The sequence below is a fragment of the Ipomoea nil genome, unplaced genomic scaffold (genome assembly GCF_001879475.1).
Source record: "Ipomoea nil cultivar Tokyo-kokei standard unplaced genomic scaffold, Asagao_1.1 scaffold1971, whole genome shotgun sequence".
Lineage (NCBI taxonomy): Eukaryota > Viridiplantae > Streptophyta > Magnoliopsida > Solanales > Convolvulaceae > Ipomoea > Ipomoea nil.
The window spans coordinates 216274-238534 of NW_017618399.1; the positions used below are offsets into that span (position 1 = coordinate 216274).

At 34.2% G+C, this 22261-nt stretch overlaps 1 protein-coding gene across 1 annotated transcript; it reads left to right on the forward strand.

Annotated features, from left to right (window-relative positions):
* Positions 1–15028: 15028 nt before the first annotated feature.
* On the forward strand, positions 15029–21163 carry LOC109147083 (peroxisomal acyl-coenzyme A oxidase 1-like). The gene is made up of 13 exons (XM_019294733.1): positions 15029–15431; positions 16072–16180; positions 16285–16346; positions 16512–16721; positions 17195–17282; positions 17370–17532; positions 17753–17951; positions 18544–18741; positions 18830–18961; positions 19792–19912; positions 20015–20125; positions 20359–20428; positions 20532–21163. The coding sequence occupies exons 1-13, from the start codon at positions 15294–15296 to the stop codon at positions 20923–20925; spliced, it is 1995 nt and encodes a 664-aa protein (XP_019150278.1). The 5' UTR covers positions 15029–15293; the 3' UTR covers positions 20926–21163.
* Positions 21164–22261: the final 1098 nt, after the last annotated feature.

Genomic DNA, 22261 nt, shown 5'->3' on the forward strand with positions numbered 1-22261 from the left:
TTCCTTTGTGGACAGAGGTTTTTTTTTTTTAAATGGGAACTGATGTGTATTTCTTCACTATCCATTCTTTCTGAACTATTTTGTTGTTGGGAATTTTACATTCACATTTTCAGATTTCAAAATGGACGAAATAACATTACAAATGTTTATATTAGATATTCATGGTGAAGTTTAAAGGAACCACACCAACACGAGTCAAGAGGAAGGCAAGATCATATAAATAGGGTATTGATTTTAGTTTCCTATGTGAGTATATAGCATACCAATAGTCTTTGACCATCTGAATAATCACCTGATAAAGCCAAAGAGACACTATCTACAGTAGTCCGAAAGCATATTTGAATTTTAAAGTTTGTATTTGTGAAAACAGTAGATTGATGTTGGGTAAATTATCAAAATATCTCAAAACTAATCTTAAATCTATTTTTTTTTCTGTTTTTGATTCAGGACATCAAACTAATACAAGCAACACTACAAGCAATGAAAACTAATACAAGCAACAAACTACATACGATGTTGTCTGCATGGAGTAGTTTTAACTGAGCCGACATTGTTAGAGGATTGTGCAAACTTACCGAATGGTTCGGGGAGAGTTAAGCGTCTGGGTGGACCGTCATTCCCAGCAGGAATTATGGAAGCCAGACCCTGGTATGTGTTTGCACATCCATCAAACACCTTAACCTCAAAGTCGGAAAAGCCATATGGAATTTCTATAACAATGCAAATCGAAATTTCTATAGTAAATAATTGATAAAAAACATAGGGGACATTAACTGCCACATGCTCAGATCATGAACACCATCGGATACCACTATGGTAATGTGTCAAATGTACACAAAAATATGAGATTATTGAAATGAAACTGAAAAGGAATAGTTTATACCATAGGAAATAAGGTACTTGGAGTGTTCAAGGGTTTTCCAATTGTTCTGGATTAAGGAGAATTGAGTTCAAACATTGCAGATTGCCAAAGTTGGGTGCGAAAGAAGGGAAGGGTACAGTAGATCGCATTCTAGGAGCTTATTCACAAATGTTGCAAAAATTTCTAGATGGACCTGGTCTTGGTCTAAGAAATTTAAGTATTGGAAGGTTAATCATAAGTATTTGCTAATAAAATCTCCCGACAACACATGGTTGCTACTTTTATTATCAGCCGAATCAATTATAGCTTCCAATGGATGTCAAGTAAGAACAAAAAAGAAACAATTAAGAAACATAAAAAACAAATAACTTATCCGAACATCATTAATTTATCAACCACATACACATTAAAAGCATGATTTACTGTCTAGAAAAACAGATTAACAAAGAGGTTGGTATGCAATTCTACTATTTGATGTATTACCATTCTAAGAAACTAACATACATAGATGCAAGAAGGATTTTTGCAGGCAATAACACTCAAAGCCATGACTGTATATAATTATTTAAAAAAAAAAAACTATATAAACAAAAGTTCGGTAAAAAAAACACCTTCTTTATTTGTAGATCCAATTGTTGGTTCCAAATCTTACAGATCTGGTCATGCATGTTCCAGATCGCACTTTACAGCTTCGATTTGGGGATTGAATCTCAAATCTTTGTTGTTATTTACCCATATTCTGCAAAACTGAACAGTAAGAAGGCATTAATGCTAAATGAAATCTGAATTTGTAGCAAGAACATAGCAAGAACATCTAAGATTAGGAAGTAGAACTCTTTCGAAGCACACAGAAAAACATAAATATAGGCTATATTGATGAACAATATTTTTAGTGTTAATTTAGTTTATTGTTTCTAATTAATAAGTAATTTTTAATTAGTTATTGTACATATTTTTATATTTCATTATGTTTTTTAGTTTTTCTTAAAATAATTAAATAATAGGTTGTTTTATTATTACTTTTAGTATTATGTTTTTCTAAACCCAATTAGTATGATTATTTAGTTGAGCCCAATATTTGTAGTCCATTTGATAAAGTCCTTTATCATTGTGCAAAGAATTGATGCAGCAAAACAAAAGGATATGACGCATCAGTTTGGCCGATTCAAGCGCGATCCAAAAGGATTTTCTCCCAGCGCTGCCTAGTCCTTTGGAAGATCCGATTGAGACGTTGAGCTATAGAATCTCCGGTTGATCAGCGGGATCTCAGTGAAGCAGTTGAACTAAGCACTATAAAAAGAAGCCAGTGTTCATCGATTTTTTTTCATGACCAATCTCACAGATTCAGCCTTCAATTCTCACACCCAAAGTATTTGCTGCGAAAAGAAAAGAGAAGGAGAGTGATTTCGGCGGCGTACGACGGTGAAGGCGCTTCGCATCTCAGTCCCAGCAGATTAATTATAGCAGTAAATTCTAGGTTCAATTCGGCAGTGGGGACAATTGATTTTGGCAATTTGCACACTCCAGGTTCTAGAATTAATTTGCAATTTAGTAGTGCATGGTATCTATTAGTTTATATAAAATCAAGATTGCAATTTTGGGATACGTGAGGTTGTTGTATCTTTGCAGTAGCATTCATATATTAGTTATACAATCGAAATGTTGAGTGGCTAATTCTTTAATCTGGGTTCATGAAACAATAACTATGAAAATTCTGCACTAATATGAGTTTTAATGCTTTCAATTAAATTATGTTTTATCTTACGCTTTCATGTGATGATTAATTGTGTTGAATCTGGCCAGTTCTAACGTTAATTAGTCGTTTGATGGAATTAATTGTGTACATACCATACCTGTTAATTCTAAGCTTTGTAGGATAAAAGGATAAATAATTTGGCTGTCTTGTTGGCTTATTTATTTGGTTCATAACCCGGGTATTCCGTAGTTCTTTTAGGACTTAATGGGTTTTAACTATTTGAATAAGTATCTTAAGTACATGAATGGTTAAAACACATGATTACTTTGGACGTCATACGAAGTTATCATATTTTAGAAAAGAGCGAACTCGTAATTGGTTGGCACCATTAGACTTAAAATGCAGAATTAGTAATAGTAATTGATTCATGTTCCCAGTTTTGTTTTTCTAATCTGAAGTTTAAGTTGATAATCTGTTTTTTGGTAATTTATTCGTTTACTTAATTTAAGCTAGTCTTAATTTTTGGATCTTGTTTCTAGAACTTTAATTTGTTAATTTGATCGTTTTTTGGTAATTTATTCGTTTACTTAATTTAAGCTAGTCTTAATTTTTGGATCTTGTTTCTAGAACTTTAATTTGTTAATTTGATCGTTTTCAATCAGTAAGTTGCATTGTTTTAATTCCCTGTGGGATCGACCCTTGCTAAAGCACACTATTACTAATAATTGACTCGTGCACTTGCGAGGACATCCAAAATTGTCCATCAATTTTGGCGCCGTTGCCGGGGAATTGTTTAAATTTTTTTTTTTTTTAAGTGTTTAATATTGGTTTACTTTTTCCTATTTCCCTTTTATCTTTTTTTTTTTGAATGCTAATGGCATTATTACATTGTAGTATCTGTTCATATACTTTCTCAACCTACTGAAACACAGAGAACCAATAACGCCTCCACTGAGGCTCGAACTCATAATCTTCCAAATGGAAGTCCAACCCGGATACCATTGGACCACATAGTCCTGGTCCCTTTTATCTTATTTATTTTACTTTCAATTGCTTGTTTTTTTTTTCTTCTTTTCTTCCTTTTTTTTTTCTTTATTTATTTTTGTTATTTTATTTATTTATGTTATGCAGGGTCGTCGTTCTTTAAACCCTAAATTGTTACCTTTAGACGACCGTATTGACAGGAGAAAGAAAAAAATATTAGTTTTTGAAAATCCCATTTTTGAACCACAAGAAACGACCACCACCATGGCTGCACTTCCTCCACCCAATCCCAATCCTAACCCCAACCCCAGGCCTAATCCTAGGCTAATGAAAGACTTTGGTATGCCCCAAGTAGGAACTTCACCATCTTGTATAGTGCTTACCAATGCAGGGCGGAATTATGAGTTAAAGACGGTTCATTACAATCAATTGCCGTCTTTTCATGGTTCAGGAACTGAGGATGCCCTCACCTTCATTAGGGATTTCTACGGGGTAGTCCAAAACTTTCCGTTGAATGACCTAACGGAGGATGAATTGAGAATGAGGTGTTTCCCTTACACCTTGAAAGATGCAGCAAAGACATGGTTCATGTCTCTCACACCGGGGTCCCTTCGGACATGGCCGGAGGTGTACAACAAATTCATAGGTAAATTCTATTCACATGCCAAGACTTCCGAATTAAGAAGAAAAATTGCGACTTTTTCGCAAGCTGAAGGCGAACAATTTCATGAGGCATGGGAAAGGTTTAAAATGTTGCTCATTAAATGCCCCCACCATGGCTACCCGTTGGAGCTGCAAAATCAAACATTCTATGATGGTTTGACCCAAACCAGCCAATCAGTAGTTGATAATGCGGCTGGAGGTGCCATGGCAGAAAAAACTGCGGAGGAGACCTTAGCGTTGTATGAAATGCTAGGAGCAAACTCCCAACAAAAAAGCATAAGGGGGTGGACACCAGGAATGTATGAAGTTAGCTCAAATTCTGATTTGACGGCGTATATGTCTGAGTTAACAAAACAAATGACAAGCATGTGTTCTATGATGAGTATGAACCAAAAGAATGCATGTATGATTGAAGAAACTGACAATGTTGAGCAGGTCAGTGCAATGAACAATTTTAATCAAAGGCCAAGAAATGACCCGTATTCCAATTCTTATAATCCGGGGTGGAAGAATCACCCTAATTTTTCATGGGGTAGTAATCAAAATTATCAATCAACTGATCCACCTCAACCAAAAAGACCATCTTTGGAGGATTCATTGAATACTTTGGTACAAGCCTGCAATAGACAGCAGGAAACAACGGAGCAGCAATTCAAGATGCAACAAGAAGCAAGTGAACGACGATTTCAACAACATGAAGCTTCAATGAAAAAATTGGAAGCACAAATAGGGCAAATCGCCGAAGCTCTACAAGGCCATGTGCCAGGTAAGTTGCCCAGCCAACCTGAACAAGCTAAGGTTTTGACTGTTTTAAGAAGTGGTAAAGTTATTGAAAATAATGTGAAAGCAAGTACCACTCCTAAACAAACTGAAATAGTTGAAAACTTGAATGTTGATGATGATATTAATAATGATAAACCCAAGTTGCATAAATTTGATGATCCTTATGTGCCCCCTAAGCCTTATGTTCCCCCGGTTCCATTCCCCGGTAGATTAAGGAATTCAAAATTTGATAAATCATTTTCTGACATTTATGATTTGTTGTCAAAAGTGAATGTGAATTTACCATTGTTAGACATGATTAAAAATATGCCTGCTTATGCTAAGTTTTTAAAAGAATTGAACACTAGAAAGCGTAGATATGAACATAATGAAAAAGTTTTCATGTCTAAAACTGTAAGTGCTGTTTTGCAAACTAACTTGCCTCCAAAATTAGAAGACCCTGGTAGTTTCATAATAAATATTACAGTGGGGAATTCTAAGCAAGAAAAGGCTATGCTTGATTTAGGGGCAAGCATTAACTTGATGCCATATTTTGTCTACTTGCAGTTAGGTCTGGATAAATTGAAACCTACTACAATGTCCTTAGAGCTTGCTGATCGTTCTGTCAGATATCCTAGAGGCATTGTAGAAGATGTTTTAGTCCAAGTTGACAAATTAATAATTCCTGCTGACTTTGTCGTATTAGACATAAATAAAAAGTATAATTATGAGCAGGACATGCCTATCTTGCTTGGCCGACCTTTCATGGCCACAACAAAAACAATGATTGATGTTCAAAATGGAAAATTAACCATGACTGTGCTTGATGAAACTATTGAATTCTCCATTCTTAAATCAATGAAACTGCCTGAAAACAATAATAATCATTGTTTTGCTGTAGATGTTTTAGATTCAATAATTTCTGCTAAGTTTTTAGATCAATATCCGTTGAAGGTCGAGGTTGATGACGTGGAACACGACGAAAGCCCAATAAAAGAGGGGAGTGTTGAAGGAGGTTCAGTTACATGTCTGGAGCAAATCAAGGGAAAACACCGTCCTTCTATCGAAGCTGAAATTCCACCCACGCTGGAACTAAAACCTCTTCCTAGTTCTTTAAAATATGCTTTCTTAGGTCCAAATAATACTTATCCTGTAATAATTGCCTATGACATTTCACTTGAACAAGAACAAAGTCTGCTAGACGTATTACAAAAGTATAAAAGTGCAATTGGTTGGACAGTAGGAGATATTAAAGGAATAAGTCCAATGGTTTGTATGCACCGTATCCTTCTTGAAGAAGGGTCAACTCCTGTCCGTCAACCTCAGCGCAGGTTAAATCCAAATATGAAGGAGGTTGTACGGGCAGAAGTCCTAAAGTTGCTGGACTCAGGTATTATTTACCCAATTTCAGACAGTAAATGGGTAAGTCCAGTTCATGTAGTGCCAAAAAAGTCTGGGATTACTGTGGTCAATAATGACAAAAATGAATTAATCCCAACTAGGACAGTAACTGGGTGGCGCATGTGCATAGATTACAGAAAATTAAATGCCGCCACTAAAAAAGATCATTTTCCTTTGCCCTTTATTGACCAAATGTTAGAAAGATTAGCTGGGCATGCTTATTATTGTTTTCTTGATGGCTTTCAAGGTTATTTTCAGATTCCTATTGCACCTGAGGATCAAGAAAAAATGACATTTACATGCCCTTTTGGCACTTTTGCTTACCGCAGGATGTCATTTGGGTTATGTAATGCACCTGCGACTTTTCAAAGGTGTATGATGTCGATCTTTTCTGATATGATTGAAAAATATGTTGAAGTGTTTATGGATGATTTTTCTCTATTTGGTGACTCTTTTGATGATTGCCTTGCTCATTTATCGTCTGTGCTTGAAAGGTGTGTTAAAATGAATTTAACCTTGAGTTGGGAAAAAAGTAATTTCATGGTTAAAGAGGGCATCGTTTTGGGGCATATAATTTCTGACAGGGGAATCGAGGTTGATAAGGCTAAAATTGATGTTATTTCGAAATTACCTCCCCCTACTTCTGTAAAAGAAGTGCGAAGTTTTCTTGGTCATGCAGGTTTTTACAGGCGCTTCATAAAAGATTTTTCAAAAATTTGTAAGCCTTTATGTAACCTGCTTTCAAAAGATGTTGTTCAAGGATGCGTTTGAATTTTGTGCTAAGTGTGATAGGTGCCAGAGAACTGGTAATATAAGTAAGCGTCATGAAATGCCCCTCTCAAATATTTTGGTCATTGATCTCTTTGATGTTTGGGGAATTGATTTTATGGGGCCTTTTCCTACTTCTTTTGGTTATAATTATATTCTTGTGGCTGTTGATTATGTATCAAAATGGGTTGAAGCTGTAGCTACTCGGACAAATGATAGTAAAGTTGTTCTACAGTTTTTGAAAGATATTTTTGCCAGGTTTGGGGTACCAAGAGCTATTATTAGCGATGAAGGTACCCACTTCTGTAATAAACTTTTTGCAGGTCTTCTGAAAAAATATGGCATTACTCATAGAGTGGCTACTCCATATCATCCACAAACCTCTGGCCAAGTAGAGGTGAGTAACAGGCAGATCAAGGGGATATTGGAAAAGACGGTGAATCCTTCTAGGAAGGATTGGGCCATCAAACTTAATGATGCACTGTGGGCTTACAGGACAGCCTACAAGACCCCGATTGGTATGAGCCCGTACAGGTTGGTATTTGGCAAGGCTTGTCATTTGCCAGTAGAGTTAGAACATAAAGCTTATTGGGCTATTAAATTTCTAAATTTTGATTTGCAGAAGGCTGGTAGAATTAGAAAATTAAATTTGAATGAATTAGATGAAATAAGAAATGACTCCTATGAAAACTCGAAAATCTATAAAGAGAAGACTAAAGCTTATCATGATAAGTTTATTTTGAAGAAAAAATTTGAACCTGGGATGAAAGTTTTGTTATTTAACTCTCGTTTGAGATTGTTTCCAGGTAAGTTAAAATCTAGATGGACAGGACCTTTTGTGGTTCGTGAGGTATTTCCTCACGGTGCCTGTGAAATTGAAAATCCAAGAACAGGTGAAAAATTTAAGGTAAATGGGCAAAGACTTAAGCAGTACCTCGAGGGTGAATCTTCAGCCCAGATTGTTGAACGGATAGAGTTGCAGCACTCTGAATGCCCATAGTTGTCTAGCTACAGACAATAACTGAAGCGCTATTGGGAGGCAACCCAATTCTCTTTCCCTTTTCCTTTATTATTAATTTGACTTGCTTATTCTATTTTAATAATTTGATGAGCTCTGACAGTTTTTTGTGTGTCTCTTTTAATTGTTGTTCTCTACATTGAGGACAATGTTTGAAATAAGTGTGGGGAAGGTATTTATATTCTAAATAATTGTCATTCTCTTCCTCTTATGTGTTTTCATTGCAAATAAATAAATAAATAAATAAATAAATAAATAAATAAAATAATAATAAAAATGTTTTACTTTTAAAAGCAATTAAGTACGAACTTGAGTTTTACTTAGTAAGTCTTTTGATTAGCCTATGATGAAAATAATGCAGGTTTTTGTCAGCTCTTAGTGTGTATATTGCTTTTAACTAGTTGTTAATTTCTTTAATTTTATATCTTTGTCAAATAAAAAACCAAAAACATCAAAAAAAACAAAAAAATAAAAATAAAAAAATAGAATATGAAAATCACAAATACCCTTATATGTTTTATGCGTTTTCTTTAATAGTTTATATGTTGATTTCAACTTATATTACCCTTATCAAATTCTTAAACAATTCTTGAGTGCTATAAATTGTGGTGTAGTATGTTGGTTTCAAGGATCATCTTTATGGCATAAGCGAGGTGAAAGAAAAGGATTAAAAAATATTTTAAAAAAAATGAGAGTGTTTTATTTATTTATTTATTTTATTTGCAATAAATTCAGAGATTCTACTCCGCTGAATCAGCCACCTATACACATGTACCATAAATAAATAAATAAGTGTCGTGGTCTGGTTTATGAGTACACACAAAATTGAAAACCCAAACAAGTCTGGCGTAAAATGGCGAGGTTTTTGGGGAAGTTCTCTTTGGAAAAAGTCAAAATAGAAGAATAATGAGTGAACTTTGGAAGAGACAAGCAATTGCTTTTCAATTTTAATAAGTGCCTTGATCCTGATTTCCTTCATGTTTTGCACCTGCATTGTGATTGAATATTTCTGAATTTGGTTTAGGTTGAATTTGGTGAAATTTTCATATTTTTCTATTGAGTTTTTGTATAATTCATATAAGGGGTGTCAGCACACGAACACACGTTTTATAATTATTTTAGTTGTTAAAGTTTTTAATTTCTAGTCAAATGTTTTATACAATCTTTGAGTTTGACACTAACTTTGCATTTATGAGGCAATAAATTTGAAAGGCTATTTGGGTAAAGCTCGATCTTATGCTTGATTTTATTTTAATTTCTTTTCTTTTTAATAATGTCTTTGCTTGAGGACAAGCAAATAAATAAGTGTGGGGAAATTTGATGAACAATATTTTTAGTGTTAATTTAGTTTATTGTTTCTAATTAATAAGTAATTTTTAATTAGTTATTGTACATATTTTTATATTTCATTATGTTTTTTAGTTTTTCTTAAAATAATTAAATAATAGGTTGTTTTATTATTACTTTTAGTATTATGTTTTTCTAAACCCAATTAGTATGATTATTTAGTTGAGCCCAATATTTGTAGTCCATTTGATAAAGTCCTTTATCATTGTGCAAAGAATTGATGCAGCAAAACAAAAGGATATGACGCATCAGTTTGGCCGATTCAAGCGCGATCCAAAAGGATTTTCTCCCAGCGCTGCCTAGTCCTTTGGAAGATCCGATTGAGACGTTGAGCTATAGAATCTCCGGTTGATCAGCGGGATCTCAGTGAAGCAGTTGAACTAAGCACTATAAAAAGAAGCCAGTGTTCATCGATTTTTTTTCATGACCAATCTCACAGATTCAGCCTTCAATTCTCACACCCAAAGTATTTGCTGCGAAAAGAAAAGAGAAGGAGAGTGATTTCGGCGGCGTACGACGGTGAAGGCGCTTCGCATCTCAGTCCCAGCAGATTAATTATAGCAGTAAATTCTAGGTTCAATTCGGCAGTGGGGACAATTGATTTTGGCAATTTGCACACTCCAGGTTCTAGAATTAATTTGCAATTTAGTAGTGCATGGTATCTATTAGTTTATATAAAATCAAGATTGCAATTTTGGGATACGTGAGGTTGTTGTATCTTTGCAGTAGCATTCATATATTAGTTATACAATCGAAATGTTGAGTGGCTAATTCTTTAATCTGGGTTCATGAAACAATAACTATGAAAATTCTGCACTAATATGAGTTTTAATGCTTTCAATTAAATTATGTTTTATCTTACGCTTTCATGTGATGATTAATTGTGTTGAATCTGGCCAGTTCTAACGTTAATTAGTCGTTTGATGGAATTAATTGTGTACATACCATACCTGTTAATTCTAAGCTTTGTAGGATAAAAGGATAAATAATTTGGCTGTCTTGTTGGCTTATTTATTTGGTTCATAACCCGGGTATTCCGTAGTTCTTTTAGGACTTAATGGGTTTTAACTATTTGAATAAGTATCTTAAGTACATGAATGGTTAAAACACATGATTACTTTGGACGTCATACGAAGTTATCATATTTTAGAAAAGAGCGAACTCGTAATTGGTTGGCACCATTAGACTTAAAATGCAGAATTAGTAATAGTAATTGATTCATGTTCCCAGTTTTGTTTTTCTAATCTGAAGTTTAAGTTGATAATCTGTTTTTTGGTAATTTATTCGTTTACTTAATTTAAGCTAGTCTTAATTTTTGGATCTTGTTTCTAGAACTTTAATTTGTTAATTTGATCGTTTTTTGGTAATTTATTCGTTTACTTAATTTAAGCTAGTCTTAATTTTTGGATCTTGTTTCTAGAACTTTAATTTGTTAATTTGATCGTTTTCAATCTGTAAGTTGCATTGTTTTAATTCCCTGTGGGATCGACCCTTGCTAAAGCACACTATTACTAATAATTGACTCGTGCACTTGCGAGGACATTCAAAAATTGTCCATCATATATGAAAATACCCTTCTAGATCATTCGAGGTTGAATCGATCGATGTTTCTCTGTGAATCGTGCGTCAAAGATCAAATACAGCTCCGGTAAAACTTCAGATTGTAGACGTTTTGGAAAGGGAGCTCTAGACCTAGCTAAGAGACGAGATACGGACGCATCTGGAAGGGAGCGGGGATGGAGTTGCGAAAATTCTCGAACTGGCAAAACGGAAAGCGCAGTGGCGGAGATTCTCGATTGAAGCTTTGGAAATGGTTGGATGGATGGATGGATTACAGTGAAGAAAGAGCTCGGAAAGGGGTTGAACGCACGGCATACTTTTATTATTATTATTATTATTATTATTATTTATTAATTTATTAATTAATTTTTTGAAGGTAATTTATTAATTAATTAATTATTTATTTATTAAGTATATGAACAGATACTACAATGTAATAGAGCTAGTAGCATTCAAAAAAAAAAATTATTTATTTATTTATGTATTTATTATTATTGTTATTATTATTATATTTATATATTATATATTTATATTTATATTTGGTAATATAAATCTGAAATGTGAAAGCCCACACTATCATTGTTATAATACTTTTATTATAATTAAAATATTTATAGTTTAAATTGTAACTAATATGGTATCAATTAATAGTTTTTTAAGTATTCCACAGGGATATTTATATTATGTTGTTTTGCAAAAGAAATTTATTTATATTAGATGTGTAATAAGACTATGAAATTGTTTACTTAGATTGGTAAAATCAACCTTGGGATAGTTGCAAAGTTTTAAGGTTGACTAAAAACCTCAGGCTAAGTTCGGTACACAACGGTGTGAACCGGCGGGCATTACAAGAGTTTGCTAACTAGATTGCCAATATCGGCGATGGAAAGCTGGGTGGGCGGAATGACGGGTTCGCAGAGGTTGAAATACCAAATCACATGTTAGTATCATCCGGGGGGACGACATTAAAGCAATTGTGGACAGTACATTTCCAATGTTTGCAAATGGAAACACTGACCACGAGCATCTAATAGGTCGTGCTATACTAGCACCAACGCTCGACGTGGTCAACGCAGTTAATGAATATATGACTGAGTTGCATAATGCCGAAAGCAGGTCATACTATAGTTCAGACACAGTATGCAAAGCCGACGGCGATAATGGTATACTTGGAGATGTACACACACCGGAATTTCTAAATAGCATTCGTGTGTCGGGTCTACCAAATCATACACTGAATTTGAAAATTGGCTCACCAGTAATGTTAATGAGAAATATTGACCATTCTCTTGGGTTGTGCAATGGAACTCGGTTGATAATCACAAAGTTAGCAGACCATGTTATTGAAGGCGAGCTTCTCACTGGTCCCAACAAAGGTACAAAAGTGTTAATCCCCCGAATGTCAATGTCACCCTCGGATCCAAGATTGCCGTTCAAGTTTCAACGAAGGCAATTCCCATTGATGCTTTCATATGCGATGACCATAAACAAAAGTCAAGGCTAAACGTTGACTCATGTAGGTTTAATACTAAAGAAATCAGTTTTTGTACATGGTCAGTTGTACGTAGCTGCATCTCGGGTTAATAATCCAGACGGTCTTAAAATATTGATTGTAAAAGACTCAAGTTCAACTACTACATCAACCACTAATGTTGTATATCATGAAGTTTTCAATAATTTGTAATTTTGTAATGTATTCTTTTTATATTACCAACACCTTGCAACTATTTGTAACCTACCATTTTCATACGTTTTTTGTTGTATTCCCAAATATATCACACAAATTTTAACATAAAATACACACAATTAAAAATGTTTAAATAACATCCCGTGCATCGCACGGGTCAAATACTAGTAAAGGTGCTAAAACAAACTAAAAATTGAATATAAAAAAATTTGAAGTGTGCATTCTATTAACCAAACTGAATTAACCGAAAATTTTAAAATTATAATCGTTACTCGAATCAAATTTTTAGTACCAAATTAATCAAATTAAAATTTTTTTCTCGATTAACCAATTAAGCGGAGTTTTTTTTAGCTAAATTTTAAAATTTTAAAATTATAAATAAAAATTAACATTACCAATTACATGAATACATATAATAATAAATTTATAATAATAAATTTATGAGAAAATATACAAGAACATACAATAACAACACTATAAACTTTATATAGATTATGCCGTAGTCTATGATTTACCATGAACTTTATAAACTTTGTCTAAATTATGCAGATACAGTTAATATATTATATATCATCAATTAAAATGTTATAATTAATATATTATGTATATTTAATTTATTCACAAATATAATCCACTAAAAGTACAACTACAAATATATAGTGTGAAAATGGCAATCGTTATATCCTACACCACGACGCGCGTAGCACTGTGCGCCACGCGCCTCCCAAAATGACGTCGTTTTGGGAGGCGCGGTAGGAAGTTGCTGTGATTATGTATATTTGTTCATACAATTATGTATATTTGTTTATACAGTTATGTACATTTTTTATACAATTATGTACATTCTTTTTATACAATTATGTACATCCGAATAAGAAAATTTGTGTGTATTATGTTAAGAGTTGATGTGTATTATGTTAAAAGTTTATGTTTATTATGTATTATGTTAGATTATGTGTATTATCTTTTAAAAAGAGTATGTATATTTTGTTATATAATTATGTACATTCATATATACAATTATGTGTATTCTAGTATAACATTATGTACATTTTTGAACAGAGATTTTTTTTAAAGAAAAATTAACTGCCATACACTGGAGCGGGAAATAAAAAAAAAAAAAAAAAATTAAAACGACGTCGTTTTGCATCTGGGCGCACAATGCAACGCCCACCGTGGTATAGGATATAAATTGCCGTGAAAATGGCCGCATGGACAGTTTAGTTGGTCCAATGTGAAGTTTGAGAATAATAATAAGGGATCAAGTCTCACAAGCAATAGTATGTGAACAATCTCTCAAAGTGAGGGGATATTTACATCATCTCATACGCTCGTAGCTTATTCGCAATAATATTGATACTTTATTATGGGATGCTAGTAGCTTATTATTATTATTAGATGAAGGAGATTCACAATAATATTGATACTTCATTATGAGATGCTATATCATGATTATGCTAATATTTTTATTTCAAAATGTAATTTTTTTAAAAGACAAAATGTTAAACTTTAATATGTAAACAAACTAATTTAAATGGTATGAGATGTCCTTTTTTTGTATTTTTACATTTATCAACTTATCAGAAAACTAATTTTACTAAACACTTTTAAGCATAAACAACTAATTTAATAATGACACAAGTGTCAAATAGGTCCATCTATTACTGCGAAGTGCTCAATTTCCACCACGAACTAAATTAAGTGTCAAATAGGTCCATCTACGAGTTAAATTTGTTCAATTATCTTTTTTTACAGGTTAATAACAAATTACCTAGTTAATTATTAAAATAAATAAATAAAATAAAATAAAATAAAATATTAAAAAAAAAAAAAAGAATACAGCCCCCGGCTGTCCGCTATTCTTTTTATTTTTTTATTTTTTATAATAATTTTTAAATTATTTTGAAATTATTTTTTTAATAATTGAATTGGAAACCTGCAAAAAAAAGTTAATTACCTGCAAAAAAAGCTAATTGAACATATTTAGTAGGTAAGTGTGGTTGATTAACCTTTAATTTAGTTCATGGGGGATTGAGCACTTGACAATAGTACATGGATCTATTTGACACTTCTCTCTTTAATAATTTTTTAATTTTCAACTCTTAACTTATAACTTTATTTAAATTCTTTTTCAACTTTAGCTACCTTTTCACTAGGTTTGTCCAATATATCCATAGTGTGAAATGTGAATAGGTTCACAATGCGGTGAAAGTCTACGATATATTTTTGATCCCTTCCAGCAGTTTCAGGGCTTATCCTTAATCCATCGGCAAAATATGAACCGACAAGGGCTGAGTTGAAAAAAACAAAGAAGCACGAGTTAATCGTGGGACTGCTGGGAAACACAAACGACATTTCACTCCTAAATTTCGACGAACGCCCACCGTCCCACATTGTCACAGACCGCACACCTACAAAGGCTTCAAGGCTGTGCCCATTCCTTTTCGCGTCTCATTTTTAAGGGATAAACTCGAGAGTTCTGTGTATTACTCTCAAATCAGAGCTCTGGGTTTTGTTTGTGAGCAGTAGAGAAAGACACAAGAGAATGGCATCCGTTGACTTCTTGGCCGGCGAGAGGAGGAAGGCTGAGTTTGACGTTGATGCAATGAAGATCGCTTGGGCCGGCTCTCTATCTGAATTTCAACTCCATGACCGTATCTCCAAGCTCGTTGCCAGCGATCCTGTAAAATTTCCCCTTTTTTCCTTTTTCTTGTTGTTCCCAAAAGGCTAAATTCCCAACCCTGTGGACTAGACTTTACTTACTGCCCACAAGGAGCCCCTCACTTTGAGACTGCCTCTGGTGGGATCCAATGGGATCTGGTCATTGTTCCTAAACTTTACTTTCCAATTAAGCTGCCCACCCGGGCCCACACCTGGCCCGACAGAGCATATGGGATGTAAATCATGTAAACTCTGCTGAACACATAGATTAGACCTTTATTTACTGTGTGTGAGGAGCCCTCGCTGCAGGTGAGATTGGATCCCGGGTCATTGACAACTGAGCTGCTCAAGCGGGCCTTTTATCCTTTTTTCTGTTTATGTTGTTGGAATTTATTTATTCTGGAAATTGGTGGCAATATTCTTTAAATTTTCTTTGATGCAAAACTTGGGTATTTTATGATAACAAGAAAAGTGATCACTTTTTGTTTAGTTAGGTAGTCCTTGTAATGTTGTACTGTACTATACAGTTGTTTGTGTATACTGTTGTACTTTCTGTAATACTGTAGTTGATTTGGCAAGAAAAGTCAGCTTAGTAAAAGTTAAGGAGTATGTTTTTTCCTATTGTTTTAATGTGTGTAATTATTGTATGTATGGGAGATTAGGCTCTTAGTAAGGAGGGCAGAACTATGATGCCAAGGAAGGAATTGTTTAAGAATGCACTGAGGAAGGTGAATCATGCCTGGAAACTAATCAATGAACTTCGTCTTACCGGTACGTTTTGTGTTTATGTTCTTATTATTCTTCTGATATACTGAATTTGCTTTAGGTTTTTGAATTTCATGTTTTATGGTGTTTTTGTTTGATTGCATTTGCAGAGGAAGAGGCACGAAAGTTTAGGTTCTATATGGATGAGCCTGCGTATACTGACCTTCATTGGGTAACCCTATTCACTGTTATAATTTCCTTTCCATGTATTGTTGTGTAATGATTTTTCATTTTGGTTTATGTATGTTCACATTCAATAGCCTCTTCCACCGACTTTATGTATTGTTCTATAAAGTTCTTGCCCGTTTTGAATATAACATAATTGTCTTTTGTGTAGGGTATGTTTGTACCTGCCATAAAAGGATCGGGCACCGAAGAACAGCAAAAGAAGTGGTTACCGTTGGCCTACAAAATGGAAATTATTGGCTGCTACGCACAAACTGAGCTTGGTCATGGATCGAACGTGCAAGGCCTTGAAACCACTGCCACTTTTGATCCCCGAACTGATGAATTTATTATTCACAGTCCTACACTGACTTCAAGCAAGGTGGGAGGACTGAAGGATTAATACGTCAATGATAAGAGGGTGATAGATATGTGAAAATGGGGTTAGGTTATTTTTTTCTTGTCTTTTCGCATGGCTCAATTTTGACATTCAGTACGAATGACGTTTAGAAAGAGTAAAAATAAAAACAACACTTTCTTGCTTCAAAATATATATATATATATATATATATATATATATATATATATATATATATATATATATATATATATATATATATATTGTGAAAATGGGGTTAGGTTATTCTTTTCTTGTTGTTTTCACATGGCCCAATTTGGGCATTAGGTACATAGGACATCTAAAAAATGTAAAAATAAAATAAACACTTTCTTGCTTGAAAATTGTTATCTGATATAAGTATGTTCCAACTGCTACCTGCCTACCTCTTCTTCTGATTTTTGGTAATTTTTGTACGGAGTAGCTATTTTCTTATCCTTACATTATTTTTGTAACAGTGGTGGCCCGGTGGATTGGGTAAAGTCTCTACCCATGCAGTTGTTTATGCACGTCTTATAGTAGATGGTAAAGACTATGGAGTTAACGGTAAGAGTAAATGATTTTTTTGTAAGACGTTCCCAGTTATTGTATAGGTCCAGTGTCAATTTATTTCTTGTAATATTTCCTTTATAGGATTTATTGTTCAACTAAGGAGTTTGGAGGATCATAAGCCTCTTCCGGGTATAACGGTTGGTGATATTGGAATGAAATTCGGGTCTGGTGCATACAACACAATGGATAATGGGGTCTTAAGATTTGATCATGTTCGTATCCCACGGGATCAAATGCTGATGAGGTATCTCTTTATCTGCATCTTTTTTTTTTTTTTTTAAACCATTAATGTGACTACATATTTCCATGTGAGGGTTTTGGCATTAAAGTCAACTGGGATAACATTAATTCTTTTTTCACGGTTCCTTTATATATATGTTTTTCTCGTTATGGTTCCTGAACTTTTATGCTTGAGGTAAAGAACTATGAATTTTGCACTAAATTTTAGTTTCATTTTTGTTTAGAGTTTCGCAAGTAACGAGGGATGGAAAATATGTGCAATCTGATGTTCCTCGACAACTACTTTACGGGACCATGGTATATGTTAGGCAAGCTATAGTATCAGATGCTTCCACTGCATTGTCACGTGCAGTGTGCATAGCTACTCGATATAGTGCTGTGCGAAGACAATTTGGTTTGCAAAATGATGGACAGGAAACTCAGGTAATCACGGACGAGATTTATGACATCAAAATAATTTATTTGCTTTATGTTAAGAGTCCTACATTGAAAAAAATAAGAGAAAATATATGGGTTTATAAGGCCATGAGTTAGACTAGTTAATTGGTTGGATTCAGTCTCTTAGTGTGGTTTGGCCCATGTGCATTGTATCCCAATTGAGTGACCCTAGCTCAATCTTAGTTTATAACATGGTATCTGTTCGGTTCACTTTGGGTCCTCCCGGTTATGGGTATTGGTGGATTTTGTAAGTCCGTTCAGTCCAATTTCAAGAATCTTAGTTTATGATACTTCATTAAAGTTGTTTTAAAGTACTTTATGCTGTTTATGGTATTCTTGTTTTTACGTTTTAATGTATGTATCTGTAGTTATCCACTTTCTTATTTAGCCACCGATGTCTTAGTTTTCTTGACAGCACTTGTGTTTTTCTCGCAACTATTTGGATACCAAGCTTTAATTTTGTTGATTTATGAGTTGTTTAGCAATGAACTAATGGAGGGTAGACTTGTTATCTTGTCATATGCTTTATGGATAAGCCGAAAACCGTTGAAATGATTTTGACCTGTGTTGCTTGTAGGTTATTGACTATAAAACGCAACAAAGCCGACTCTTTCCCTTGTTGGCTTCTGCATATGCCTTCAGATTTGTCGGGGAGTGGCTTAAGTCATTGTACACCGACGTGACCGAGAAACTGCAAGCGGGTGACTTCTCAACTTTGCCAGAGGCTCATGCATGCACTGCGGGATTGAAGTCTTTGACAACCTCGGCTACTGCCGTACGTAATGAATGAAATATTTGCGTAGAATTTGTTCTGTTGCGTTTCCTGACATGGTTTTGTTCCTCGCCTAATCATCGATATGCAGGATGGAATTGAAGAATGTCGGAAGTTATGTGGGGGCCACGGCTATCTTAATAGCAGTGGGCTTCCGGAACTGTTTGCTGTTTATATCCCTGCTTGTACATACGAAGGAGATAACACCGTGCTACTTCTACAAGTATGTGATACTAACTCGTTTTCAGATCCTGAGGGTTTTCACTGTTGCTTTTATAGGCTGGCATTTACGGAAATGCCTTTAATAACTCCAATTATCATCAATAAGATATGGAGTACTATATAGTGTAACTAGGGATGTGATCTTAGCTCGAAACCAATGGGCTGGCCTGATAGGACCGAAAAAATTTAGAGTTAGGGCCGAAATTTTTTAGCCCAATAAACCTGAAACCGATAATGTTGGTGGCCCGAACGGGCTAACATGAAATTTAGTGGGCTAGCCTGAGCCACTGGCTATTCTTTGTTTGACAAGTGATGTGGAACAAAATATACATTGAGTTTGTATGTAAGCTCATCTTTAGTATTTTTTATTAAATTTTAAAATAAAATTTTAATAAATATATTAATAAATGTATTACAAAATAAAATATTTTTTATGAAAATAAATAATGAAATATAAAGGAACTTATTATATTATTATATTATAGTGTAAATATATTAATTATTTTTAGTTGGAATTTGGAAATGGAGGTTTAGATTGATTAATGATATATAAGTTTATACAGAGTATTTATTAGTATAAATGCGCTAGTTTATTACTCCGTAAAATTGAAAGTTTATAATGTTATTTGAAAATTGTCAATTTTAGTTGAGCTGCCTGATAAACCTGACAATTCGAGGTTTTAGTGTTAGGGCCAAGAATTTTAAACCCTACCAAAAAAAAAAACAAAAAACAATAAGCCCGACAGCCCAAAACCGAACATGATAGCCAGATTGACATCCCTAAGTGTAACTGTGAAGTGGACTAAACTAAACTAATCTGTTTTTGTGCAGGTTGCTAGGTTTCTCATGAAAACCGTTTCTCAGCTGGTTTCGGGTAAACATCCTGTCGGAACTACAGCTTATATGGGAAGACTGCAACAACTGCTGCAATGTCGTTCTAATGTTCAGCAAGGTAATTTGCTCGTCTTCATTTGAAGCAAAGGTAAACGGCCTGTACGGGCTGCAGCTTATACGAATCTGTTGGCTTTTTGTTTACTTGATGTTACCCGTGCAGCAAAGGATTGGATGAACCCTAGTGCAGTATTGGAGGCTTACGAAGCAAGAGCTGCGAGAATGATCGCTTCTTGTGCTAAAAACCTAAACAACTTTGCTAGCTCTGAAGACGGTACCAATTCTAGTCGTTTAAGTTTGTTAAGAGTCCACATTGATAAAATAAGAGAAAACATATGGGTTTATAAGGCCATGGGTTAAACTATCTAATTGGTTGGATTCAATTTTTTAGTGTGGTTTGGCTCATGTGCATTATCGCCCAGTTGAGTGACCTTAGCCCAAGTTTACTGAAGTTTCATTCACTCTAATTTATTACCCTTTCAATTTATCCTTTTTTTTAATCTGCAGGCTTTGCAGAATTATCTTCGGATTTAGTTGAAGCAGCAGTCGCTCATTGCCAAGTGATCGTCGTTTCCAAGTAAGCGTTATTCCTATTTTCTCGTGTTTAAACTCTAAACAACTGCCTGGAAACTCTAGTTGCCAACTGAAAGAATCTGTTGTGTTTTTTTTGGTATATTAAGGTTTATCGAAAAGCTGAAGCAGGATATTCCGGGGAATGGCGTGAAGCAGCAGTTGGAGAATCTTTTCGGGATCTACTCGCTCTACCTCATCCACAAACACCAAGGAGACTTCCTCTCCACCGGCTGCATCACCCCGAAGCAGGCCTCGCTCGCAAACGACCAGCTGAGGGCCCTGTACACTTTGGTACGTCCCAACGCTGTGGCACTCGTGGATGCTTTTAACTACACCGATCACTTCCTCGATTCAATCCTGGGACGCTATGACGGAAACGTGTACCCAAAACTGTACGAGGCGGCGTGGAAGGATCCTCTGAACGAATCCGTCGTGCCTGATGGCTACCATGAATACATCAGGCCATTGCTGAAGCAACAACTGAGAATGGCTAGACTTTGAATAAAGAATTGTTTGCTTTAGTTTTTCAATGGATTGGGTCTGATGGCTATGGGCTGTTTGCCTGTTTGTTAAATTAGGTGATTTTTCCCTCATGAAGGGGAATGGTGGTTGAAAGCAATTATTTTTACAACTGGAATCCTACAAATGTTCATGAAACTAATGCATAATAATACTTATATACAATTATACATATGATGGATGATTCTTTAAGCATATGAGGACTATTGCTCAGTGTCCACAATGAATTTAGGACTTGATCCTATGTTATTATTTACAATTTACCATTTAGGAATTAATTAAGTTGCCGGAGTGGGCTTATTGTATATTTGCCTTGTTATAATGATTAATGAATGAAGATTTTAAAATGCATGCATGTCAGCGTCATTGGAGGAACGTTATGCTGTGGAATCATGTCCACCTTGTATTCATAATTGTGTCCACCTTGTATTCATAATTTTTATACGGTAGATTCATAATTTTTATATTTTAGATTCATAGTTTTTATATTTTAGATTCATAATTTAAATATAGTAGATTCATAATCATAATTTTTATATAGTAGATTCATAATTTCTATACTGCAGATTCATAATATCTGTACTGTAGATCCATAATTTCTAAACAGTATAATTATCAAATTATGAACATATAGTTCTGTAATTTGTGAAAACAGAGTTCAACAATTGAGAATATAAACATCGAAAATTATGAACATATAGCTCTATAACTATGAATTTACAATATAAAAATTATGAATCTACAGTATAGACATTATGGATATGATATCGTGCCCACCTTGCAAGGTGGGCACGTTTCCACAACATAATTTGCCATCATTGGAGGTGTTTGGTAAATAGCTGTTAGCTGATTGTGTTATTGAGTTTGACTAGTTAGCATTAGCTGATTGTAGAAAGATGTTTGGTATTGTAGAAAGATGTTTGGTAAATTAGCTGTTAGCTGATAAATGATTACATGCAAATGATTTTCTCAAAGGCCATGTTTGGTAAATGGTGGATCCACCATTTTTGGCCAAAAAAATTGTTTGATAAAGTGCCTTTTTGAATTTTAGCGTTTTGGAGCAATAAGCTGTTACAAAAAAATAATTAATCAAACACTTATATTAGTTATTAACCAAGTCAAGCAACTAATAGTGGTCAATTAAGCTAAAATTGGCTGATAAGCTAACTATGTTACCAAATAGGAAATTGTTTCATTGATTATGTTAGAAATACTTATATTTTAATTTTTTTTCATTTCATTTTTTACAAAATTAATTAAACTTCTAGTAATTAAAAGAAAGAGTTAATTAATAGTACTAAAAAAAGAGTTAATATCT

What these genes read in the sequence shown, in the direction of transcription:
- LOC109147083 (XM_019294733.1), top strand. Translation starts at nt 15,294, where the DNA reads ATGGCATCCGTTGACTTCTTGGCCGGCGAGAGGAGGAAGGCTGAGTTT. An exon ending in ATGATGGACAGGAAACTCAG is followed by an intron (nt 17,952 to 18,543) that starts GTAATCACGGAC and finishes TGTTGCTTGTAG; the next exon opens with GTTATTGACTATAAAACGCA. An exon ending in CTTTGCTAGCTCTGAAGACG is followed by an intron (nt 20,126 to 20,358) that starts GTACCAATTCTA and finishes TTTAATCTGCAG; the next exon opens with GCTTTGCAGAATTATCTTCG.